Genomic DNA, 18,636 nt, shown 5'->3' on the forward strand with positions numbered 1-18,636 from the left:
TGGCAGTGGAGACTCACACCGGTGTCAGTGCAGTCTGACTTTTTCTTTGTATAACTATCAACTTAAGTGCAACACAGCAGCAAGGAAGTTGGCACCACCTTGTGGCCTAATAAAGCAGGTGCAGTTACAATTTAACAGCAATTGACAGTTTACAGAGTTGAACTAAAAGCACAAGTATCATTTAGGTTTTTGTACGAGTCAAACATACAGGAGACGTGCTTATAAGCATGTCTTACAATATACCTTGAGATGACTGCGGTTGTAAGTTTGTGCAAGCTGAGGCATTGAATAGATAATGTGTGATTTAGTCATTAATGGTTATGGTACATGGAGTTTGTGATGTTAGGACAGAATCGGGTCAACTCAGTTTTTATGCTCAGCTAAGTCAACCATAAGTGAATCAACATATTCTCCAAAGTGTTGACATGTTCCTTTAGCACCACACATTAAAGTGGCTTCGTCTGGTATTTGAAGTATTTTCATCTTCTTTTTCTTTCCCAGGTGGGCTTCATCGACTACATTGTCCACCCGCTGTGGGAGACGTGGGCCGACCTGGTTCATCCAGATGCTCAGGAGCTGCTGGACACGCTGGAAGAGAACAGGGAGTGGTACCTGAACACCATGCCCCAGTCTCCCTCGCCTCCTCCAGACAGACACCTCCAGCACGACCGCTTCCAGTTTGAGATCACTATTGAGGACCTGGAGCAAAACAACCACAACCACATACACATGAGGAACAGCAGCGGGAGGAGTGGCCGGAAAGCCATCTGTGATAACAACGACGAGGACTTAACGCGGGACGGCCAGGTGGAGGCAAACGGAGAGGAGCAGAATCATGCAGAAGATGACAAAGATGAGCAGGAAAATCACAACAGTGAACAGAATGGAGTCCAGGAGGAAGAGGAGGAGGAGGAGGAAGAGAAAGAGGCAGAGGAGGTGCAGGAAGAAGGGCAATTAGAAGAAGAAGAAGAAGCACAGACAGAGAAAGAAGAAGAAGAAGCCAATGATGTAGCACAAGAGGAGGAAACAAAAGGGGAGGAGGAAGCTGAAGAAGAAGAAGAAGAAGGCGAGGAAGGGGGAGAGGAGAAGGGAGACTGCGAGGAAGGTGGAGAAACTGCATATGTAGAAGAGGAAATAGATGGAGAAGAAGTAGAAGATGAGAGAGAAGAGGACATTGAAAATGAGGAAACAGACGAGCAGGAAGCGAAAGAGGAGGCAGAAGTTGAAAAAGAGGAGGCTTTGGAACAGGAGGAGGGGGATGTTGAAGAGGAAGAGGGGAAAGAGGAGGAAGAAGTGGAGGATAAAGCTGAGGATGAGGAGGAAATAAAGGAAAATGTAGATGAGGAAGAGGCAGCAGCAGAGCAGCAGGAGGAGGAGGCACCAGAGGAGGTTGAGGAAGAAGTACAAGAGGAAGAGGAGAGCTAGTCAGGTGTAAAAAGGTGAATTCACAGGGTCAGTGAGGAAAGACTGAGGAGAGATGAAGAGGGCCAGAGAGAGGCCACGACGGCAGCGAGTGGGTGTGGAGGATGATAAAGAGCTGATGACGCCCTTCCTTCCAAATAACGCGCTCTGACCACTTTGTCCTGTGAGCATCGTAGCTGAGGAGCAGTTTGTTGTCCTTAAAACACTCAGAGAAACACTGAAAGACCAACCGTACACCGAAAACAAAACCTCTCTGGATCTTCCCAAACGCAACTTGAGGAGCCGGTAGTGACAGACAGACTGGAGGCTTCTTCACCTGGTGTCTGTAAATCCATCACTGCCATGGAGGATGAACTGGGGGGATGACAATGGTGATAATAATAACAATAATAATAATAAAAGGGAAGGGATTTGTTCTGTCGACCTTTTTGTAGCTCCTGGAAATCTAACAAAGCCTGAAATACGCACATGCAAACAAGTGCGTGCCTGTTCTGTTCTTATAGACTACCGTCCGTTGTCTCTCGGTCACTGTCTCAGTCCCGTTGATGAGGAAGATAACATCTCACACACACAGTGAGCATCAAAAGCTAAAAGAATGTCAACTTCCTCCGTTTGTCAGAAAACAGAAAAAAAATAATGCAAAAAAAAAAAAAAAGTCTGGAAAGTGTAGTCTGTCATCTCATATTTACTAGAAAAAACGTTCCACTTGTGAACAGGAATGCCGAGTACACCTCCAGGGATGTGGTCCAGGAACAGTTTAACCTCGTCACATACTAACCTTAATGCAACAATGCTGGATTTCTGACACTGTCTCTGAGTAATATGTGGACCGTTATAGCTCAGAAGCCTGATCTGTTGTACATGTCGATGTTGGTTAATGTTTTAAAAATAATAGTAATAATAATAATAATAATTAAAGAACACCCAGTATTCATCCTATCATGACAGGTTCACCTGAATCGTGCCAAACCGTCCCACAACCAGCACTGAGCAATTCAGCCTCCGAATGAGGGGGCTACTCGTCACGAAGCAATGAAACTGTGGGACCCGGCCACCAGGTGTGATGGTCTTCCACAAATCCCATTGTTTTATTTTGTTTGATTTGTTTTGATTGTTTGGTTTTGTAAAAAAAAGAAAATGTATTTGGCACTTTATCTAACACCCCTGTTACATATCTGTACATAGTAAACATGTATTTTAATCTGCTGATGTCATATAATAAATACGATCAATGCAGCTGATGGGCTGGAGTTTCTAATTGCACAAGAGCTGAAACAAGAAGCCATTTAAGGAAAAAGGATAAAATTCTTGTTTTTTTTAAATATATATATATATATATATATATCAATTACCAATATTATTGCCTGACAGACATGTATTGGTATTGGCGTGTGTCTTGCCAAATGTTTTTTAACGCTCTTCCTAATGCAATTCCACAGGGAATTGTGTCTCCTCCTGGGATCAGACTGGACACCTTTTGCTTGTCAGGCTAAATGACTACACTATGAAGCCATTTTTACAGATGAAAGATGTTTGGAAACAGTGTTCACAGTTTATCCAGCAGTGGATCTCCCACTCTGATACTTGCACAGATCTCAGCACTCTCTGCAGCACAGAGTAGCATGAAGATGGACCAGACCTGGGCTCAGCAACCTTTACTATGAAACACAACTGCCAAACTTTGAAGCCTCACAATGAAGATGACAGGCTCTATTAATTATAAGTTAGCCTATCCAGTAGTTATTTTATCACATAACTACTCTGCAGTGCGTTATTTATCATTACCTGGTTATTTAAATTTGCCTTTTCATTATAAAGTGGTCTGCAGAGCTTTGATTTATTTCTGTTTGTAGAAGAACGTAACTTATAAAATAAGATAAATGTAGCAGTCGAAGAGCTTTAAAAGTTATATAAAAAGGTAGGTTTTTAGTTCTATTTGACTTAAACCCAGCTGCATGTGGAATCCATAGCAACGGAGGGTCAAGACTAAACATTTATGTGTATTCAGCTGAGCTAATCGTCGCTGTAGAGGTCGGCAAATACAAGAGAATGAAGTAACACGTGTTAGACGAAGGAGATGAAGCACATGTGAAAACGTTTTTTCTTTTTTTAATTCAGTGTAAAGGCTACATACTTTCACAGCTGGAGGATGTCGAGACAAACTTTTAAAAAACACTGCAAAATATCCATTGTTCATTTTGTGTTTATATTTTTGTCTTTTGACGACACATTGAGCCCCTGCATGTGTAAAAGAGCCGCAGATGTGAAATCCCTGAACCCAGAACACAACTGTAACAGAATCCATATTTATTGAAGAACTCAATACTGCCACATGACAGACATGCATTTCCTGTTTCACAGTCACACAGGAGGAAGCAGGTAAAACTGAGCCTGAATGTCTTCTTTGGGGTTCATAAAGTGGTTAAAGCTGAGGAAACAACACACAGTCTGTAATTAAAGAAAACTAAATAAAATGAAATGAAACACAAGCAAACTGGAAACAACTTCACACAGAGAAACAAAATGAAGCATGCTACTAAGAGTCAAACCCTACAAAAAGCTACAGCAAAGAGTAGTAACTGATTCATTTTAAAGTGTATTTAACACATTCATCAGTTATTTTGTCCTGCTTTCTGCCACAGAGTGGGGAAAGTGTTTACAGATCTAAACAATTTTTATCAGCTTTGCTACATTTCTTTGTGTTTTTTCATCTTTTCATTGATACACAAACAAGCAGATCCAAAATGCAGTAACACAATTATATAATTATACTCACACACTTTAAGTTTAAGGAAAGGAAATCTTAGTTGGAAGATAAATACATATTAAAAACATCTCAAGATGCTTCGAGAGTTCTGATGTAAGAAAAGCAGAAGAGTTTTTCAAATGCAGACTTGAAACCAGCAACACGTCAGCTTACGCTGGATTGCACCTCAGTGGCTTAACAACGGCACGAGGCAGCGAAATAAGATGACAGCAGAGCATCTGACACATGAATCGAGTCCAGTCGGGGATGTGCTGAACCCACCTGAACACCCTTACATCACATGCTTAGATTTGAAATACAATATTCTGATGCACACAAAAGTGTAAAAGAACTGTAAAATCCTCTGAATGAATAATAGATTATTTTATTTTTGCCACATTATTTTTTATTTTGTACTTGAGTTTCTTAATGGCACAGCTAAAGCAACAATAACTACTAAAGCCTTGGACTGTTTGGGTTTTACAATAAACAGAGCAACAGCTCCTGCCTTTGCTGCTCATTATTTGTGTGTGCGTACATCTCACTGACTGCACTGAGTATTTTAGAATTCAGTGACTGATTGAAAGTGGTTGCAGCAACTAAGTGCTAACCCAGAGCATAAACACGGGTGCACAGGTCACCACGTGGGAGACAAACTGTGTCCAAAGCAGTCACTCCAAAGCGAGCACAACACGTCCACGTCATATCTCTTTGCAATAAGGGGCTCAAGTCAGCTGGTTGCCAACTGGTTGTATTCTTGTTATGTACCTAAATAAAAGCAAGGTAGCAGAGTTAATGTCATTCTGTAGTTAAATCGCAGCCATACGTCAGTATTTGTGGAGGAACTTTCAGTTTCCTATTTGTGAGACTCTGACTTTCAGCACTTTCTGTGAATTTCTGACCGCAACATATTTGTGATTTCTCATAGCGAATCTCTGCATTATCACAAATGATCACAAACAGATTGTATGTACCCCATCGAGTTGCAGACTGACGCCTCTTATTGCCGTTTTATCGTGTTTTGATGCATCAAGCTTGGAATACAGATCACAACAATTCACTGACGAGTAGTTACACTATATCTTCAAAAGGCAACAAGATCTCAAGGTCACAATACTTTTAGTTGCACTGCTGTGTCCAGCCACCGTTTACCATAGTGTGACTCCAGTGTCGGTGCTTGGTGTTTCTTTGGAATACCAACCAGGTATAAAGGAACTGGAAGTAACGGATTTCATGTGCAATGTAAGACTTTCAACTCTTTTTTTTAAATAATGTAAGACATTTTTCTTTGCCTGAATCACAGTTGCTACTTTTTTTTAATCACAGCAAATTGTTAAAAAAAAAAAAAAAAAAAAAACCCACACACAAAGTAATAGGATTTTCACAAATACAAACTTGCTTGCTGTTACTTCATGAAGTGTCCAAACCTGAAAGCCTCTCCGTCTTCTGGTTGAGTTTTTCTTCCTCCCTGGCTTCACTATCGCTCTCTCTTCTTTCAATTGTTAATTTCACACCCAGCACAGAGTACAAATCCGAGTTTGTGAAGTTTTCAGTGGCCGGTCAAAGACATCCAGTCAGGAAAGTTGTCGATCTCTCCCGTTTCGCTCAGATGTTGGTCTCCGTGCATCAGTATGAGCTTGTAGCGCAGGCGGATTTTACGCTGAGGGAAAAATAAGGAACATCTTAAGAAATTGTCTGAATTTCTCCAAAGAAAGAAATAAAGAACAAATATTTTAAATATTATCAGCATTATCTTTTGTGTTGTGTTGTGATATAAAACAGAGTATGGTGTTTATCTACAGCTTTACTCTCTTAACCATTCCTGCCATGTACAGGAAATGTTTAAAGCATCTTACTGAGAATCCGACAATTTATAGTAAGAGCAAAACAACCCTGCTCTGTGGAAATATACAACAAAACCAAGCATAAACAAACAAACTGACATGTAGAGACGCTGACAACTAATCAAGGTAGACAGGCAGTTACATGCATATAACTCACCCTCTGAGGATTAGCTAACAGGAGGACCTGGGAGACAGCAGGTGGAGGCAGGACAGGGTTGTATGGAGGTAGGCGTGTCCCTGAGGCAGGCTGAAGTTTCACTAACATCATCTGTGTGACAGTGATTAAAGTAAGAAAGAGCTGTGTGGCCAACTCAGATAGGAAGCAGGCAGACACATGAAGTGGTTTCAAACAGAAAAACACTGACAGGGACTGCCCCACAAATTTGAACTGTCAACCCGACTCCAGCAGGGGGCGCCAGATACATTTTGTTGTGATTTGATAGTCTGAGCCATTACAATTAACTGCACAGAGCTTGGTGTAACAGCTGTCACAGGCCAATGACTTAGCTTCCTCTCCATCTAAACATATACAAAGCTGTAATATTTTTAGCCCCACAATGAAGCTACAGTTTAATATTCCCTTTTACACAGACAAAGCCTTCGTGGCATCAAATAGACACACACAAAGGTGTTACCTATCCCACCTGTGTGTGAGGTGAAGGCTAAGTGCGTAACATAATTCATTCCATCAGTAACACCCGTGTCTGCCTGCTTCTTAAGAAAAAACATCTGCAAGTGAGAAAAATGTGTACTGGCATTTATACAACTTTCCTAGACTTATTGACCAGTCACTATTTAAAATTCAGAAATTCTAGCACTAATTTGAACATTATATTTCATTTTTTAAGCAAAACTGTGAAAAAAGTACATAATTTGAACCACCTTGCTTTCTTTGTTGTATCTTTTTTGTTTCAAAATTAAAGAGGTTTGAAGTCGACACGTCCTAAAGATATTTTCAAACGTTTTCCTGATTCAAAAGTGCATCCGTCCACATTTTAAAAACATCACCCTGCAGTCTGAGTTTGTTACCTTTGGAACAGCAGCTTGAAACAGGAAGTCTCTCACATCGAGCGCAGATGTGTTCACTGCAGACATGACGATCACGGCGACACCTGGATGACCTGGCGGAGGGTCTCTAGCGAAATGAAGAGATACGTGGAAACCGGCCCGGTTGTATAACGTGATCGGCTCCAGCTGACCTAACATACACGCGAAAATAACAATTAAACAAAGTATCTGCTGATACTGAGGAACGACTTCCTCACAGCTGCAAAACTCGCGGCAAACACTGGACGATTCGCTTCAGACGACTTACTGGATTTGATGCTTTCCATTGGAACAAAGATGTTGTTCAGGAGGTGTGGGGGGCATGAGTCCTCTAGTTTCACTGGAGAACCTGAGCCTTCATTTGATGGTTTGTCCGACCATTTGAACTGCTGACTTTGAGGGTGAGACCTAATGGGAGAAAAGGCAGATTTTTTAAAACAAAAGGTTGTTTACAACTCTGACCAAGTGCATGCGAAAGCTAGAAATTTCTTTGCTTTCTTACCAAATGTTTGTCCCGTTAGTTGTAGCACTGCTGCCCCCACATCCACGGGCTCTCAGTAAAAGCCCCCCTCCTCCGTTCTGCTCAGCATTAAAAATGTCTCCATTTAACTAAAAGTAAAAGAACATGTTAAATTGCATATTCCAAATAAAATTCATGTTTAAATCTTCCATTCAAGCCTCACCTGCATCAGTTCCTCAGAATAGGACTTGGAATTCTCCTGAGTCCTTTGCTTTGAGACCAGATCTAATCACACAACAGGACGTCATTACATTATGAAGCGCATCTGTCAGTGTTACAGACAATAACGCCGAAATAAGAACAAAAGCAGGCCCACCTAATTCGTTTAAGTCCTGGTCGTCTTCTGAGCTGAAAGCTTTTTCCAGATAAGAGGTGAAGACGGGTGACGAAGATTCGAATACAGGCAGGGAATCGGCTTTCCTGTGAGTCTGCGGAGAGTCCAGCGCTGACAGATCGATGAGGTGGTAGCTCTTAACCTCTCTGTGACTCGTAGGAGCTGGACCAACGAGAGAAAAGAGGTTAGCAAACAAGATTTTTCCACGAGGACTAAAAGGTGAACAAAATGAAGCCTACCCGTATTACTTGTCACTTCTTCACTTTTACTTCGTGCTCTTTCTCCGTTACACTCTGCTCCCACCACCCGGACTTTGTAAGCGTTCACTACAAGAGTCAAGTCATCGTTAGCTGCCAGGATCTGCGCCAGAGCAGCATCATCTTCCATTGTGTCGCTGGCCAGTCGAAAGAGGCTGGGCCTCAGCCGGTCGCAGCGCTCATACAGCGTCTGCAAAGGTTTAAAAATAAATTTTAATGTTTTTTTTTTTTTTTTTTTTAAATGGATCATTTAAAAAAGAAAGCTTGGTTTTGACCTTTGTACAAAAGGTCCTATTTTCTTGAGGTGTATTTCTCGTTTAAGTAAATCAACTGTCAGACACTGTGCCTCAAGTTTCCACCAGCAGAACATCGTTTCCCAGCATTGTGATAGTGGGAAAATTGGCTCTACCAGCGCAACATCACAGCTTGAGTGAAGTTTTTAAAAACGATCAGTTGTATCCAAGGAGATAAACTAAGGGTGGAAAAAAGCGACTTCATCACAGACACAGATTTTACTAAATAAAGATCACAAGACTTCAATCAGCAAACATCCACAAGGACTACAAATCAACATGCAGTTACGCAGCAGCTACTAACAAATATAACTGCTGAGGGTCATTAAAGCACGAGTTCAGTTTCCAGTGCTTCAGGTTACTCAAAACACTAATGACCAAAACAGGGATAGAACGATCTGTAATGATAAATGAAGCTCAAAGACACATCGATGTATCCCAGGCTCCATCGAGCTCATTAAAAAAGGTTAAATGTGTAAAATTGCAGAAACAGTGTATCCATGTGTGCAAAGGGTACGCAGTGTATCCTCTGCATGCATTCATCAGAAAACATAAAGCATTAACACTCTTGACAATACGGTTAAAATGTGTTCCATTTCACATTTCCTAACCCGTCCATTGAGTCTGGATTCCAGTGTTTGCTGGGCCAATTCTGGCACTCAGGCCTCATGTTTGACACCCCCGCCTTAGGGTAAGGCAGTGTGTTGCAGGGCTAACACAGAGAGGCAGTCAATCTTTCGCACTCACGTTCATACCTACGGAAGTTTAAAATCACCAATTAACAAAACCTGATTAACTAATTTTTAATATATTTTCAGAAATTCCCAATTATAAGTTAGATTTTTGATTTAAAATAAATATTCAAGACTAAATTTATAAGTTTTTCTTTTTCATTTTAAAAATTATTTAGATTATTTTATAACATAGAGCAAAGGTAAAATAACAATATCTAACGCATCAAAATAATTTATTTTATGTAGAAGAGTGTTCTGGAATCATTACAAATAAACGTAGGATAAAGTCTGGTGTTACTTATGCTAAAGAAAAAACGCTCAGTGTGAAAGATCAAACTGATTGTTTCCATTTTAACACTGGGTAGTGTTTTCTAATAATATTGTTTATGGAAACATGTGTAACGTAAAACGCCTCAGTCCCAGCACAGAGCCCTGTGGAACTCTGTGAATGACTTTGGCATGTGAGGAAGACTCAATGTTTATATGAACAAACTGGAATCTATTGGACAGATACGATTCAAACCACCACAGTGCATTTCATTTAATACCAAAAGTGAATTCTAGTCCTTGCAATCAAATGTTGTGCTCAAACACACCCAACGCTGCACAAAAAAAAAAGAAAGAAAACAGTTCTGCAGTTGCAAAGCAAATAAAGACACAACAGTCACAGGACTTCCCAAGCGGAGAGTGTATTTCATGTAGTAACATACCTTCATGTCGTCGCTGGGCTGTAATGAAGTTCCAGTGATAGCGTGCTGTTCCAGCAGCTCTCTGAGCTGCTTAGTGCTGCTCTCCACGTCCTGCAGAGTAGACTCACGCTTTGACACTTTCTCAGCCTTCTCTTGCTCCTTAATGTAGCACATACACAGGAAAAAAAAAGGTCAATATTAAATTGATATAAAAGCACGATCATCATCTTTGATCACCGCAGCACTCCTCACCTCTTTGATGGTGCTTTTAATGAGCCTGTTGGCAGTTTCCAGGTCTTCAGGACGACCACTTTTCAATAATCTGGCCAACAACTGTAAGCACATAAAAAAAATGTAAGCAGGATGAAACCAGTCGCACACCTCAGTACACACAAACACACATGCTCACCTTAGCTTTCTCCTCCTGGTCAAAAACAGACTCTGTGGTTCTCTGTGGTGGAGGAGCCATTATAACCGTGTCTGGCAGTTTGGGATCTTTTTCCACAATACCTAGAATCAGAAAAAGAAACCCACTCAAAATAAAAATCAAAAAACGTCCCATGTTCATCGAGAGTTGAACACAACAGAACAACTAAGAAATGATTAAACTGTTACGCATCACGTGCTCAGTGTTAAATGAAGTGATTCTCAGGTAGAGCTTCTAAGCACAGACTTTGTGTTTTGTATCTGCATTGTTCCTCACCTTGTTTCTTGAGCATGCTGTAAGCTTCCTGAATCTTAGGTTCATCTTTAAGCCAGAGCGTCCAGCCGTAGAGGACCTCCGTCACTCTGTCTTTGACTTTCTGTGGAGTCCACGAGCCAAAATACTGCTCGGAAAGATTGAATCACATGTCAGTGTTACTGCAGAAAAAGCTGCTCATTAGAAATTTCCAGAATATCCTGGTCCCACAGTCTAGAACGTGGACCTTTGGATGTTGGACTAATTTTAAATCTATACGCTGTCAGATTCTTAGATTAGATTGGAGCAGATTTACTAACGTGCTGCACAGTTGGGAACACGGAGACTTTTGTGACTCTATCCCTGCAGTAACTGTCTAAACATATTAATTGAAGTACATTTTTCATTCTTATAATATGAAACTCTATAATTCAACATCTGATGCTTTTTTTATTGAACTTTCGACTGAGCCTTGTGATATATGGAGGCTATTTTTTTTTCCACGTTCACAAAAGTTCACTGCAGTTCATTTGAACTCTTAAATAATTTACTTCGTGGAAGTCTGACTACCAAATGTAGAGGTTTTCAGACTGTTCTCACAGCTTAAAAACTACTATGTCAGTGGTGGTTGTGTCTGATAAGCAGTACCTTTGGTGTTAAGACTTTGATGAGTTCATTGAGAAAGCGAAACTTGGCAGCCTCGCTGTGGAACCGCTTGCCGCAGTTGTTCATACATGCCTCGAGAATCTGGAAAACACCAAACAAACAACAAGAAAAAAAACTCAATCCTAACCACTCGAAACTGAAGAACATTTTTTCGTACGCAGCACAGCAAAGAGAGAAGAGATTTTCATCTTTGATATTTGTGGTTAACCACATTTAAAATGTCACATGTCCTGAGGCACATGGTCCTCAAGAAGCTTCTCCAAGTCGCATCTCATAGCGAAACACTGGCTACAAGCTTTGCGTGCCCTCACAGCAGCTTCAAACTTGGATTAAATGCCTCATGTCGCTTTGTCCACGTGATAAATATTAGTCACGGATATTATTCACCCCACCCCCGCACACAGAGTTACAACAAACACATTCGTTTTTCTGTGAATGGCCTCTGTCGACGAAAATACTGTGACAAATGCCGAGTATGACCGTTGAGAAGGAGAAATAAATCAATACAGAATTATAGTACTTGTCCGTGTTAAAAAATCAGATTCAAATTCAAACCTCTACAGATAAAAGCACCACAAAACAAGAGAGATAAATACATGCCGTGACATTAGTCTGGTTACTCACTGTGAGAGCCTGCAGAGCCACTTTCTCCTGTGGGGACTGGATTTTATGTGCGAGAAGACGAACGGCTACCTGCGGCCTGAAAGGCAGAAAAATCTCAAATCATCTGAGCGAACTTCGAGCAAACATGTCGTGCAAACAGCTGAAGACGTAGTGTTTGCACAGCTTCCACACAGCGCTCTGCCCGCCTCAGCAGAAATCCACTGAAATGCTTAAAATAAAACAAGACTCTGCCTTTACATGAAAGTACCTTTACACTTTATGCTGCATCAAATCGGGAAGAGTGAAGGGGAAAAGGTGTCACAGACTTCCCTTTTGATCTTGCGCGATGGTGTAACTGACAAACTGTGATGGCAACATGGATGTGAAGCAACTATTTCCCAAATGTCTGAGTTGTGTTGAAGTCATTTTTAGAAGCAAGTGGCTTTGCTTACAAAACTTTAGTTCATACTAACTACAGTAAAGAGGGAAAGTATACAAGTTTTACAGGTGCTTAAATTATAGGTAAGACTGGAGAAAGCAACACTCTGCTCACCCGTTAGTCTCCTGGTTGACAAGCTCGTAGAAACCCTGAATACAGTCCCATCTGTCCTCCTGATTATTTGGGTCCGTGGCCTGATCTGAAAAAAAAAAAAAATCAGACCACAGAAAGAGTGAAACACAGAAGAAGAAGAAAAAATGATTTACTGTGGAAGTGAAAATTAAAGATCTGCACAAAAAGGGGAAACAAAGACTATGTTGCACCAAGTGTGCTTCTAATATGTGGAGGCTAGCTAGCACACATATTTGTGCACTATCCCCACCATATAAGATGAAACGGAGTTTTATTTTCCTTTAAGTACTGTATTTAATAATTTTCTAGATCCAATATTTTTTTTTGATGAAATACATAACCAGGGGTGGGGGAGGGTTTTTTTTTTTTTAATTTACAGAAAAGCCTGAAACCACATTCAAAAAAATCACTTCTTTATATTTTGCTGTCATGGAACTAGACTTCGTATTATTTTTAAAGTGGTGTTGAGCAATAGTTCTCCAGGCTTTCTGAAGGTCTTTCAAAGTTTGGACATTGGCTACTTCTTTACTAATTTTCAGTCCAGTTCCTATACCTGACCTTTGCGTATGTGGGAAGCCACTTAACACTAACCTATGAATCATTCATGCACAAAAGGCACCATTCTTACAAATTCCATTCATAGATTCAGCTAAAGCCAATCACTTAGGACCACTTTTAAAAACTTACAAGCAAGAAGGGCTACTTGGAAGCAAAATATAAAGAAATGAGGGTTAGCTCAAGGCTTTTGCACAGTACAGTGAATACAAGAAATATACAGAGGAGCTTATCCAATAAGGCGACGAGGCTTTAATGCACATTTTAATTGACATTCTGGATGTCTACAAGCCTGAAAGTCGACTGGTTTCAAAATGTTCTGTGTTTTTATTGAAACACCTGTAGTGACTCTGATATATGCCCTCCACACAATGATACTAAGACTAAAACTAACATTGAACCCATTAAAAACTAAACTAAACAAAAAGTCAAAAAGAAATAAAGATAAAAGCCATCATAAAAATAAAAACTATACAGTACAATACGACCATGCTATGAACTGACTGCTTCAGCACTACCTCTCTCCTGTCTGGGTGTCTTCTTGTTTTATTTATTTTAAGTAATGCTATGAATACAGTACGAGATGCATTATGGGCTGAATTATTGCAGTAAAACCTATAAAAACCTGCTCTCATCACAGGTCTAAAGTCAATACCAGCTACCTATTTGGTCACACGCCTGCTTTTATTAAATAAAAAACCTGTGACAGCGCGCGCACTTCTGCAGGTGACACGCGAACACCCCTTCTCTCTCTCGCTCTCTTTCACGCACACGCGCGAGCGAACAACTTCCTGTTCCAGCTGAGAGTTTCTAGAGAATAGCAAAACGTAGTTTAAGTTAACCCTCTGGTTTCTAACCTGGCCACTGGTGGCCACTTCACTTTTCGGTTTTCAACCATTTTTGTTCTGTTAATGCAAATGGAATGAAACTTTCCAAAGGTGTGTATTTTATTAAATTTTTTTAATTTTCAACATCAGCTCCTTAATAATGTCAATAATATTCACTATACACCACATTGTTCCTATTTTACTGAATGTGGCCACTTGTGGCCAATTGAAACCCATTATAACCACCTTTTTTGATTCCTTGTTACTGGCAGTACTATATTACTATATTTAGGTAAAATTGCTTTCATTCTAAACTCAACACATGAAAATTGTAGTTTTTAATGTTTTTCACCATATGACATCCTTGGCCCATTTTGTGCCAAGCAAGCAATTTCATGTAATATTCTTGGTTTCCACTAGGGGCGTTTGATGGGTTACCACACTCCAATGGACCAATATAATGAAACAATTTTGACATAGGTTTGGTCTTAAGGATCTGATAGTTTGTGTTTGTGCATGACATTGCAGCACAAACATGTATTTGCAAGATAGACTGGAATAAATAATGACGCATCAAACATTACATAGGCTGCAGTGAATTCCTGTGGATGCAGGATATTGAGCTTTGAGGTTCCCAGTCAAACTTAGCTTTGAAGCACATGTGAAAAGCACTTTTACTCTTGTATTTTTCATAAAAAGAGACCATACCCAAAATATTAACTCTAGAAACAAAAACAAAAACAAAAAAAACCCCAATCACAGGACATTTTGCAGAGTTCAAACCTGCAGCTGCAGCGCAAACAACAACAAACACTGTTTGTAAACGTGTCCTGGAGTTTATGCAGGTGCAGACGTTGCTACTGCTGTAAGTAAACCTAACAGCTTCCAGACCATTTATTCTGGCAATATGGCAAGAAGGTGGGAGTGTCCCCCCCCCCCCCCCCAGAGGGACAAAGGGACCCCCTGATGATCCTCTAATCGCCTGAGCCAAGGTGTGAAACTGGGTGTGAACTCTGGCTGATTGGGAATCACACCCAGTTCAAAGCGTATAATATCTAAATTTGAATTATATTTTGGTTTTCATGACTAGGACTGGTGCTAATTTAAAAAATCAAGTCAATGAAAGTAGAAAAATGTTTTAATATATATGAATTTTATAGTATTTTGAAAACGTAAACATGGGTGGCCATTTTTGGCCACGAACAAAATGAGAGGGTTTTTTTGTTTTTCTGTCACAGCACAAAAAACCAAAGATACATAAAACTCATTGATACTTTTAATTATTGCTATGCATCTAACCTCCATCATGGTTAGAAAATAAATCAGTTTGCATGTATTATTTAGAAAAAAAATGGGGATTTTATGCTTTTATCCCTTTATCCCTTTATCCCTTTGTAAATCATTAAAATTATGTAATTTAACTGGTATTTAAAGGGTTAAAAGTCTGGATTTGAATTAAATTTTGGTCTTGATGAACAGCGCTGATACTAATCTAAAACATCAAGTCAATGAAAGTAGAAAAATGTTTTAATATATATGAATTTTATAGTATTTTGAAAACGTAAACATGGGTGGCCATTTTTGGCCACGAACAAAATGAGAGGGTTTTTTTGTTTTTCTGTCACAGCACAAAAAACCAAAGATACATAAAACTCATTGATACTTTTAATTATTGCTATGCATCTAACCTCCATCATGGTTAGAAAATAAATCAGTTTGCATGTATTATTTAGAAAAAAAATGGGGATTTTATGCTTTTATCCCTTTATCCCTTTATCCCTTTGTAAATCATTAAAATTATGTAATTTAACTGGTATTTAAAGGGTTAAAAGTCTGGATTTGAATTAAATTTTGGTCTTGATGAACAGCGCTGATACTAATCTAAAACATCAAGTCAATGAAAGTAGAAAAATGTTTTAATATATATGAATTTTATAGTATTTTGAAAACGTAAACATGGGTGGCCATTTTTGGCCACGAACAAAATTAGAGGGATTTTTTTTTGTTTTTCTGTCACTGCACAAAAAACCAAAGATACATAAAACTCATTGATACTTTTAATTATTGCTATGCATCTAACCTCCATCATGGTTAGAAAATAAATCAGTTTGCATGTATTATTTAGAAAAAAAATGGGGATTTTATGCTTTTATCCCTTTGTAAATCATTAAAATTATGTAATTTAACTGTGATTTAAAGGGTTAAAAGTCTGGATTTGAATGAAATTTTGGTCTTGATGAACAGCGCTGATACTAATCTAAAAAAATCATGTCAAAAAAAGTGGAAATTTTTCTTAATATATATGAATTTTATAGCATTTTGTAAATGTAAACAGGGGGTGGCCATTTTTGGAAGTTTTTATGTTTTTCTGTCACTGCACAAAAAAACAAAGATGCATAAAACTCATTGATACTTTTAATTATTGTTATACATCTAACCTCCACCATGGTTAGAAAGTAAATCAGATGGCATGTTTTATTTGGAAAAAAATTGGGGTTTTGTGATTTTTTTCCATTTATGAGTTCCTAGGATTATTTGATTTAACTGGTATTTAAAGGGTTAAAATTATGAATTTGAATGAAATTTTGGTCTTGATGAACAGCACTGGTACTAATCTAAAGAATCATGTCAAAAAAAGTGGAAATTTTTCTTAATATATATGAATTTTATAGCATTTTGTAAATGTAAACAGGGGGTGGCCATTTTTGGCCACAAACAAGCTGAGAGGAAGTTTTTATGTTTTTCTGTCACTGCACAAAAAAATAAAGATGTATAAAAGTCATTGATACTGTTAATTATTGCTATGCATCTAACCTCCATCATGGTTAGAAAGTAAATCAGATGGCATGTTTTATTTGGAAAAAAATTGGGGTTTTGTGATTTTTTTCCATTTATGAGTTCCTAGGATTATTTGATTTAACTGGTATTTAAAGGGTTAAAATTATGAATTTGAATGAAATTTTGGTCTTGATGAACAGCACTGGTACTAATCTAAAGAATCATGTCAAAAAAAGTGGAAATTTTTCTTAATATATATGAATTTTATAGCATTTTGTAAATGTAAACAGGGGGTGGCCATTTTTGGCCACAAACAAGCTGAGAGGAAGTTTTTATGTTTTTCTGTCACTGCACAAAAAAACAAAGATGTATAAAAGTCATTGATACTGTTAATTATTGCTATGCATCTAACCTCCATCATGGTTAGAAAGTAAATCAGATGGCATGTTTTATTTGGAAAAAAATTGGGGTTTTGTGATTTTTTCCATTTATGAGTTCCTAGGATTATGTGATCTAACTGGTATTTAAAGGGTTAAAATTATGAATTTGAATGAAATTTTGATTTCCATGAACAGCACTGGTACTAATCTAAAAAATCATGTCAAAAAAAGTGGGAATTTTTCTTAATATATATGAATTTTATAGCATTTTGTAAACGTAAACAAGGGGTGGCCATTTTTGGCCACGAACAAGCTGAGAGGAAGTTTTTATGTTTTTGCTCTCCCTGCACAAAAATAACAATGCATTATAATCAATGTTGATGTGGATCAATTACATGCCCCAGACTCTACTATTAATAATACAAGAAATTTCAGTAGCAATGCAATTATATAAAATTGCGAGATTTGAGGTTGTCTTCCAGCTAGTGCAGTGGACAAACAAACTGGTGTTTAAAGGGTTAAAAATGTAAAAAGTAATAATAATTTTATATTTATGAAAAGAACTGAAGTTACTTAAAAGCTTTATGCAAAAAAAATGGCAAAAAAACATAAAAATAATAAAAATTACAGACCTAATCTGTAGGTGGCCACTTTTGGCCACGAACAAGCTGAAAGGGTAGTGATTTTTAACAAAGCCAGAGGGTTAAATAAATAAAACAGGGCGTTGTTTCGCGCATAAAAAGTGTGTACGGTGATGGAGTCAAACTGAAGTCACGAGCCAACTGTTCACGGGACGTTAGCGCGGACCGTCTCGCCAATGAGAAGTACGCTAGCGCTGCAGACTCGCAGCTGAACGCCAACAACAACACAAACTTTTTCTGTTCCTTGTTCACTTACTGAGCCATGACTCGAAAGTTTCCTGGCTGTCACCGCTCGCCATCGCCGTCCGTCTCCTGCCGGTCCAGAGCCGCTTAGCTGCCGACTGTTTCTCTCTGGCGGAGAAGCTGAGGTGTCAAACTGCAGTCTGTGTACGCTGACATGTGACACTCACGCCCCTGACACACCAACCACGTTACACCCCCTCACTGCCTGCATCAGCACGCGCTCACACACATATCTGCTTATCTTCAACTCTGTCGCGTTTGTCAGTGCAGCGGCGGAAAGAAGGAACTCAAAAACACACTTCAGGCTCATGCACACTTCTTCACATTTCACACTGAAAGCTTTTACTTCGTTAGATCACCCAAACGTCTTTCCACTTACAGAAGAATTCATTAGGAATCGATATGTTTATATTGTTTATATTGTTTGGAGTACTTTTAGTACTTTCATAGCGCATTTGTTATGATGCTTAATTCATAATGTATTACGTTCAAACGTCCTTCACCTCTTCTTGTAAAAATATTTATTCTAAATATAATCTGACTCAAAATAAAAAATTAAAAAATACCGTGCTTTGATAATTCAGCTAAGAGTCCATTATCTGCGATGCAGTTCTCAGAATTAAGGGAAGTCTCCAACAGTCTGCCCAGTTAGGAACCATAAACCATTGTGGATGCATTTCACCTGCTTTGATGCAAATGTAAGTGTCACCAAGAGCTCTGGAGACGCAACAAGAACCTAACCACCAAAAAGGAAATCGTTTTGGAGGTGATGGCCACAGATCATCACTCTCTCAGCTCAGCTGACAG

The 18,636-nt window shown here is 39.0% G+C and overlaps 2 protein-coding genes across 3 annotated transcripts in view; one reads left to right on the plus strand and one right to left on the minus strand.

Annotated features, from left to right (window-relative positions):
* The window catches only part of LOC146517311 (3',5'-cyclic-AMP phosphodiesterase 4C-like), a 22,502-nt gene extending 17,070 nt beyond the window's left edge, over nucleotides 1-5,432 (plus strand). For both annotated transcript variants that reach the window (XM_085162258.1, XM_085162257.1), the window contains one exon: nucleotides 502-5,432. In XM_085162258.1, coding sequence (XP_085018384.1) covers nucleotides 502-1,425 — 924 coding nt within the window. In that variant the 3' untranslated portion in view covers nucleotides 1,426-5,432. The remainder of the gene's footprint in view (nucleotides 1-501) is intronic.
* On the minus strand, nucleotides 5,196-18,335 carry LOC146517312 (ADP-ribosylation factor-binding protein GGA1-like). Its single transcript, XM_085162275.1, has 16 exons — nucleotides 17,843-18,335; nucleotides 12,388-12,472; nucleotides 11,856-11,931; nucleotides 11,214-11,312; nucleotides 10,590-10,713; nucleotides 10,296-10,396; nucleotides 10,139-10,219; nucleotides 9,908-10,045; nucleotides 8,153-8,360; nucleotides 7,896-8,075; nucleotides 7,743-7,804; nucleotides 7,562-7,668; nucleotides 7,328-7,467; nucleotides 7,042-7,211; nucleotides 6,170-6,280; nucleotides 5,196-5,828 (listed from the first exon to the last, which is right to left on the minus strand). The coding sequence occupies exons 1-16, from the start codon at nucleotides 17,883-17,885 to the stop codon at nucleotides 5,718-5,720; spliced, it is 1,836 nt and encodes a 611-aa protein (XP_085018401.1). The 5' UTR covers nucleotides 17,886-18,335; the 3' UTR covers nucleotides 5,196-5,717.
* Nucleotides 18,336-18,636: the final 301 nt, after the last annotated feature.

The sequence above is a fragment of the Neolamprologus multifasciatus genome, chromosome 6 (assembly GCF_963576455.1).
Source record: "Neolamprologus multifasciatus chromosome 6, fNeoMul1.2, whole genome shotgun sequence".
NCBI lineage: Eukaryota > Metazoa > Chordata > Actinopteri > Cichliformes > Cichlidae > Neolamprologus > Neolamprologus multifasciatus.

Bases quoted from the DNA above. Each gene is read 5' to 3' on its own strand.
- LOC146517312 (XM_085162275.1), bottom strand. From the start codon at position 17,885: ATGGCGAGCGGTGACAGCCAGGAAACTTTCGAGTCATGGCTCA. The intron at 11,932-12,387 runs GTGAGCAGAGTG...TCTGCCTTTCAG, and splicing joins GTCAACCAGGAGACTAACGG to GCCGCAGGTAGCCGTTCGTC. The intron at 7,669-7,742 runs GTGAGGCTTGAA...TTTTACTTTTAG, and splicing joins ATTCTGAGGAACTGATGCAG to TTAAATGGAGACATTTTTAA.